The sequence below is a fragment of the Alosa alosa genome, chromosome 9 (assembly GCF_017589495.1).
Source record: "Alosa alosa isolate M-15738 ecotype Scorff River chromosome 9, AALO_Geno_1.1, whole genome shotgun sequence".
NCBI classification, from domain to species: Eukaryota; Metazoa; Chordata; class Actinopteri; order Clupeiformes; family Clupeidae; genus Alosa; species Alosa alosa.
The window spans coordinates 32,022,815-32,030,728 of record NC_063197.1 but is presented as its reverse complement, the minus strand read 5'-3'; the positions used below and the strand labels follow the sequence as shown (position 1 = coordinate 32,030,728).

Sequence of the window (7,914 nt, the reverse complement as noted above, 5' to 3'; positions counted from 1 at the left end):
GGCTGATTGGACGGGCCGAAAGCACTCACAAAACCCTCGATTGGTCAGACATCTCCCAGGGTCCCTACCTTACCCTTCCAAAGAATGCCCCACGCCCCTTCACAAGGAAAGAACATCAAGTATGACGGAAGGAACAGTGGCAGCACCACACGGGAAAACGGGAAAGTATCAGGATAGCACACAAACACATACACACATACACACACACACACACACACATACACACACACACACACACACACACACACACACACACACATACACACACACATACACACACACACACACACACACACACACACACACACACATACACACACACACAAACACATACACACACACACAAACACAAACACACACCACTAAGGGACATTTGCACAGCCTGCTGCAGGGAAACAGGGCAGAGCAACCATTCTCTGAGAGCAGTCCAAAGCCAATTTAGTTTCAGGGGCTGAGTAGGAGGAGGGGCTAATGTGTCCATCAGAGGAGATGATCCTGACCGCTAGCCTCTGGTAGCTAGCCGCTGGTAGCTAGAGCACTGACCGAGAGGTTGTGGGGCCACAGCAGCCAAGGGAATTGTGGGTAAAAAGGGCCATTGTGACGTCTCTGCAGTGTGCACACACGTTACTAAGGAAACAATGGCGTTGCCATGGAGAGGGGTCGGGCACTCACACAGACTCCCGGTAGAAATCTGAACTCTTCAACATCTCATTTGGGTTCAAAGACACAAATCCCCAGGGTCCAATTGTACAAATACATGATATATATATTTGCTTATTTACAGGTATGCAGGATCAGAGTTGGTATATAACAAATGGATGATTGGTTGGTGTTTTTGAAAAACAAAAATAAAAACAAAAAAGCAAACAGAAAATGTTTTAAAAGAAAAGGGAAGTGTGTTAGCATATCCTGTACAAGATGTACAGCAGAAATAGTTTTTGAAATAGTAAAAAAAAACAATTAGTCTCATTGTAGGTCTGCCTAAATCTCAAATGGTATTAGCTAATCTCCTTTATAAAACATACATTAATCTAGCGCTAGCTCCTACAACTGGTGAGTGTTTTGAGTCGCTAATCAGGAGCTCAGATCTCAGAGACACTTCACGGGACAGCGACTCATCACTTTGACACACTGGTCTCCTCACACGTATCAACTTTAAACAACAACTTTAAACAACTAAAAAAAAAAAACAACAATAAAAAAAAAAACAATAAAAAAAAAAAAACGCCCATCGTTCTTTAAACAAACAATTAAAAGTTCATGAGTGGTACAAAAAGATGAAAAAAAAAGAAACAAAATGTAAATGAAATAAAAAAAAGTCTAGTCTAAATTTGGATACATCTTTATATTCTGTTTTTAAATATGTAAGCTGGTGTGTGTCTGCGTGCAGGTATGTCTTCATACACACAAACACACACCTAACCCTTATAAGTAACATCTCTACAGTGAAAAATAGAATGTCTTTCAAACATAATATGAACAAGTGCTTTTCTCTCTCTGGCTATTGTCTTTCGATTTCTGCTTCTTTCATGTGTAGAGTAGATCCATTAAAAAAGTAAAATCAAAAATAGTTTGAGGTTAATGAAAAGAACGCTATCAGTAATGAGAAAAGTTGGGTGAGCTGTAACGATACAGTAACAATAAGGCTTTGAGGAAATAAGACAGACTACGTACAACTCCTTTCAACTCTGTCCGTGTGCGCACACACACACACACACACACACACACACACACACAGAAGAATTCACTGAGAGAGGGGGAGGGAGGGGGCAAGTCCACCACCTGGCATGTGTGCGCATGCACACATACACACACATCACACACACACACACACACACACACACACACACACACACACTCTGTTGGATGAGCTGGCATGAGGTGTGAAAGCCATACTTCAGTCTGGGGCTGTGTAAATCTTTCTTTCTCTCGCTTTCTCTCTCTCTCTCTCTCTCTCTCTCTCACACACACACACATGCATGAGGTGCCCCAATTTGGTGATGTTTAAGTCACACACATGATTTCATCCAGTTTTTTCCTTTTTTTTCTGGTGACTGGTTCCCAAATCGTACCGATGGATCCCTCCGAAACTTTTCCGGATCTTTCTGTATACTTACAGCAGAAAGGAGAAAAGCAGCATGTTTGGCATAAAAAGCAGAATGAACACTCACACTCACACACACACACACACACACACAGAGTCAGAATGAATGGTGATGATGGAGCTTGGTCACTGGAGACAGTCAGAGGTTTCAGGGGCCTCCTCGAGGTGCCCACGCAGGGGCACGGGCCACTAGCTCACCCTTCTGGTTGGGGGTCAGGAGGTCTTGTCAGAGCTGGACAAGCTCACATGGGGGAGCAAGGATTGGTTTCTCACCCCTCACACTTCCTCGGCTCCAAACACTGCTGGTTTGTGGGTGTGAGTGTGTGTGTGTGTGTGTGTGTGTGTGTGTGTGGGGGCTGCTTGTGGAGTTTTATCCCATAAACGGAGTGCTGTTCACAATAGGAACAGCTCATCTTGTGTGAGGAACATGGTCTTTCAGTCCCTTTTGTAGATAGTTGGTAGACGGGTGTGAGTGTGTGTGTGTGTGTGTGTGTGTGTGTGTGTGTGTGTGTGTGTGTGCATATGCATACATAATGTGTGTATTTGTTAGCATGTCTGTTTGCATGTGTAAGTAGGAGAGTGCATGCATGGCTGTGTGCAAATGTGTGTGTGTGTGTGTGTGCGTGTGTGTGGGCATGCCCTCTCTCAGTCCGTCATGAGTTCATGAGGATCTTTATTTACCAGACAGACAAGTATGTGTGTGTGTGTTTGTGTGTCTATGTGTCTGTGTGTGTGTGTGTGTGTGTGTGTGTGTGTGTGTGTGTTTGTGTGTCTATGTGTCTGTGTGTGTGTGTGTGTGTGTGTGTGTGTGTGTGTGTGTGTGAGTGTATGTGTGTGTGTGTGTGTGTTTGTGTGTCCACAGGCTCTTTGTCCACATGGCAGTGTCCTTCATTCATTGTTTCTCTGTCCGTTAAGTTTAGTTTTTTTATGCATTTACTTTTGAAACACAAAAAAGATGAATCAACCATTTCTTAGACCACAGCTGACTCCAGAACCACTCGGGCCCAGATCCGGGCCAGAACTCAGCCGGGTCTGGGCCCGAGCGGTTTGCAAGTCAGAGGCCGTCTGGATCCCTCACAGCAGAACACTTGAGGTAAGGTGAGCAGTCCGACACGTGAATCCCTCCCTCCAGCACGAGTCTGCTGCTTTTTGGTTCCCGTCGGGGTGGGAGAGAGGAGGTTCCCTCCATGCTGTCCGGTCAGGCTCTGACCTCTGATTGGCCGTTTAGACATGAGTTTCATATATTCACTTTTTAATCTTTTTTTTTTTTGTTTTTTTTTTTAAATCCAACACTTGAGTTGCTTGTTCTTCAGAATTCCCCCTCTGGATGTTTGGTGTGTGTTGTTGTGTGTTGTTGTGTGTGTTGTTGTGTGTTGTTGTGTGTGTTGTTGTGTGTTGTTGTTGTTGTTGTGTGTGTTGTTGTTGTTGTTGTTGTTGGTTTGTATGGCTCAGGAGACAGTCGGGGGCCACTGGGCATCTGGGGGACACTGCGATGGCTTCTTACGTTGCATAGTGATCAAAACTGCCCAGGTACTCCAGAGCAGCCTGATAGCTGAATTGGTACTCATCCTGTGGACACGCACACACACACACACACAAAGAGAGAGAGAGAGAGAGAGAGAGAGAGAGAGAGAGAGAGAGAGAGAGAGAGAGAGAGAGATTGACGTCAGCGGAGCGTTTGACTTGCTGTTTCTGCTACATATAAATATGGATCTGTTGTGGACAGGCAAGCTGATCAATGCAACGCTACAAGCTCAGATGGAGCTCAATAGTACCAGCTCACACGGCTCAGGAAGCTTCTCAGCAAATGCAGTGTGTGTGTGTGTGTGTGTGTGTGTGTGTGTGTCTGTATGTGTGTATTTGTGTATGTATGTGTGTGCATGTGTATGTGTGTATGTGTGTGCATGTGTATGTGTGTATGTGTGTGCGTGTGTGCGTGTGTATGTGGGTGTGCGTGTGTATGTGTGTACATGTGTGTGTGTGCGGTGTGTGTGTGTGTGTGTGTGTGTGTGTGTCCCACTCACCTCTGTCTGCACCATGGCTGGCCGTTGGGTGCGAAGCATCTTGACGGTCTGGAAGATGTCGACCACGCCCTCATATCTCATCCTCTCCAGCACGATGCTCAACGTGATGAACACTCCCGTCCGGCCCACGCCAGCGCTGCAACAACACACAGCCAATCAGAGCTCGCCTCGCACATGAGTGGCAGCCAACAAGGCCAATCCCTGTAGCCTGTAGGCTTTTTTAAGAACCTCTGTTTGGATCATGGCCGTGGATGCTGGTTTAGCAAGTTAGGAGTCCAACAACCATGCACCCACTAAGAACACTCAGGATCACACACACATGCACACACACATGCACACACACACACACACACACACACACACACACACACACACACACACACATCGCCAAGACACACACACACACACACACACACACACACATATCAGCTACAAGACACACACACACACACACACACACACACACACACACACACACACACACACACACAAATCCTGCTTCAATAAGCCTTTTGTGAGGCACTATGTGTGACAGCTCCTGAAATAGGAGGGGTCTTAAGTGTGATCGTGAAATCCTCGAGGCCTGTGTGTGTGTGTGTGTGTGTGTGTGTGTGTGTGTGTGTGTGTGTGTGTGTGTGTGTGTGTGTGTGTGTGTGTGTGTGTGTGTGTGTGTGTGTGTGTGTCTGTGTGTGTGTGTGTGTGTGTGTGTGTGATCCTGAAATACTCGGGGGCGGTGTCAGTAAGCTGCTTCTGCGTGAAATGACTTCCACTTGGGGCTGCAGCAGTAATTGATATGACACCAGATTTATTTCTCCAGCCTGACTGAAAAGAGGGGACGGCATCAGCGACCTGACACACACACACACACACACACACACACAAAGGGGATAAGAAATGCCCGGGCACCCAGAAGTTTATCTTATGAACTTTAACGGCTTTGGAGTGTGTGTCATTGGGTGGGGGTAACGGTAATATCCGTTTAACAAATCACACACACACACACACACACACACACACACACACACACACACACAAACACACACACAAACTTTAACTGGTGTGGAAAGTGTGTCACAAGGAAGTAATGTCCATGTAACAAATCACACAAAAAACCCCTAAGGCAAAGCACCACGCTCCATCTCTACAGCCTTGTGTGAGTGTGTGTGTGTATCCCTCTAAAGTACAATGCCCCAAATGTGTATGTGTATGTGTGTGTGTGTGTGTGCGCAAAAAAAGCCCATTGGCAGTATGTCTCGAGGCTTAGCCAACATCAGAGTGTTTTAATAGACAGCCATTGTTCCATATCTGCAGGCCAAGCAAAGATGCTACACATACACACACACACACACACACACACACACACACACACAGATTTCCTCCTTCATCTCTGACACTCACCAGCCCATTAATGACTCTCTGCCTGAGCTGAGAGATGGAGAGAGATGGAGAGAGTGGAAGAGAGGAAGAGAGGAAGACAGGATGAAAAGAAGGAAGGTGGACAGAGAAAGAGAATAAGAGACGGAGAGAGAGAAAAAGCAGAAAAGTGAAACAAAGAGAAGCAGTTATAAAAGGCAGAGAGGGAGAGAGAGAGAGAGAGGGAGTTAGAGAGGGAGAGAGAAAGAGGGAGAGAGAGAGAGAGAGAGAGAGAGAGAGAGAGAGAGAGAGAGAGAGAGAGGCGGAGATAAGGAGGGAGGGAGGGAGGGAAGGGGAGAGGGAGAGAGAGAGAGAAAAGGAGGGAGAGAGAGAGAAGGAAAGGAGGGAGAGAGAGAGAAAGAAGGAGGGAGAGAGAGAGAGAGGGAGAGTAGGCTACAAACAAAGACAAGATTAGTGAACACTCCCTGGCTTTCTAGTGTGTGTGTGTGTGTGTGTGTGTGTGTGTGTGTATGTGTATGTGTGTGTGCTTCCTAGGGAGGAAAGGCTGTGTGCAATAAGGGAGTAGTAGAAGACGAAAAACACTTCCTCACTGGCATCAATAATTTAATTATTTGTGTTTGTACTCTTTACTTTCTAAACAGATAGTGCATCTGTGCTGTTTGTTACATGTTTGCTTTGGCAACACTGCTTTATTGAGTAATGCCAATTAAGCTCCACTGAAACTGAAATTGAGAGAGAGACAAAGAGGGAGACAGAGGAGGAGGGAGAGAAAGAGAGGAGGAGGGAGAGAGAGAGAGGAGGGAGAGAGAGGAGGAGGAGGGAGAGAAAGAGAGGAGGGAGAGAGAGGAGGAGGAGGGAGAGAAAGAGATGATGTATATATATGAGATGAAGAAAACATATGATGATGTATATATATGACATATATTTACCATTTATTTATTGATTAACATTATTTGATTTATTGATGATGATTTTCTATTATTATTGATTTTATTGACGATGATGATGACATTGTCGATGATGACATTATTTGATTTTATTATTGATGACGATATTTATTTACGATGACATTGTCGATGATGACATTGATGATGATTTTATTATTTTGATCTGGTCATTTCAACATTGTCGGAAACATTATTATTTTATCCGGCCCGCGCGCGCGCGCGCCACGCGCGCGCGCCGCGCGCGCCACGCGCGCGCGCGCAGCGCGCGCGCGCCCGCGCGCGCGCAGCAGTGTAAGGCAGGGGTCCATGTGTGTGTGTGTGTGTAGTGTGTGTGTGTGTGTGTGTGTGTGCGTGTGTCCATGTGTGTGTGTGTGTGTGTGTGTGTGTGTGTGCGTGTGTGCTGCAGAGGGCCGTGGGAACTCTACTACGGTGCAGAGGTTAAGGAGATAACAGGGTGAGAACGAGAGACAGAGTTGTCAGAGAAAAAACACATGCAAAGCCCAGCCACATACCACACACACACGGTGACACACACTCCATCTCTCTGCTGTGCACATCAACACACACACACACACACACACAATGTCATCAATAATATCATCATCATCAATATCATCTATCGCCACATCATCATCATCAATATCATCATCATCATCATCAATACTCCATTTGACGTTATCATCATCAATAATAATACCACACTCTCTCTCAAATGCATGTAAATGTTAAGACTGTGTGCTGTGCTGTGTTGCATTGCATGTTAAGGTGTCTGTACTTTTTTTTACTAGGTGTGTTTGGTATGACAGGGTGTGAGGTGTACTGTGTGTGTGTGTGTGTGTGTGTGTGTGTGTGCGTGTTTCTCACCTGCAGTGCACAGAGATTGGCCCGTCCTGTCCAAACTGCTCCTTGGTTTTATGCACCTGTCCAATGAAGTCGATGAAGCCCTCTCCTGACTTAGGAACACCCTGCTCTGGCCAATCAGTGAACTGGAACTGTCTCACCGTCCGAGACTGCCCATCCTGAGAGCACAGTAGAGAACGAGGGAGAGAGAGAGAGAGGGAGAGGGAGAGGGAGAGAGAGAGGGAGAGGATCAGGTTTCATGTTTAGAAATGCTTAAACTTTGGAGACATTCTCATATCTCTGCCACTGTCATTTCATCTGGTATTTCAACTACAGTGAACAGACTCATCATCACTGGTCACTGCCAGTCACTGCTTTATATGTGTGTGTGTGTGTGTGTGTGTGTGTGTGCGCCAGCGCAGGTACATACAGGGTGTTCTTGTCTCAGCGGAGCGTGGCGGGCAGTTATGGTGTTTTGCTCCCCAGTGGAGCGGTGTGGCGGGGCAGTTAAGGGTGTTTTGCCCCAGTGACGTGGCGGGCAGTTGGCGTGGCGTTTTGCCCCAGTGGAGCGGTGTGGCGGGGCAGTTAAGGGTGTTTTTCTCCTCAGTGGAGCGGTGTGGCGGGG

The 7,914-nt window shown here is 46.4% G+C and overlaps 1 protein-coding gene across 1 annotated transcript in view; it reads right to left on the bottom strand.

Annotated features, from left to right (window-relative positions):
- Positions 1-745: 745 nt before the first annotated feature.
- Positions 746-7,914, bottom strand: part of ptprsa (protein tyrosine phosphatase receptor type Sa) — a 237,997-nt gene continuing 230,828 nt past the window's right edge. The window contains 3 exon segments of the mRNA XM_048252918.1: positions 746-3,673; positions 4,129-4,264; positions 7,314-7,468. Of these exon segments, the coding sequence (XP_048108875.1) occupies positions 3,605-3,673; positions 4,129-4,264; positions 7,314-7,468 (360 nt within the window). The 3' untranslated portion in view covers positions 746-3,604.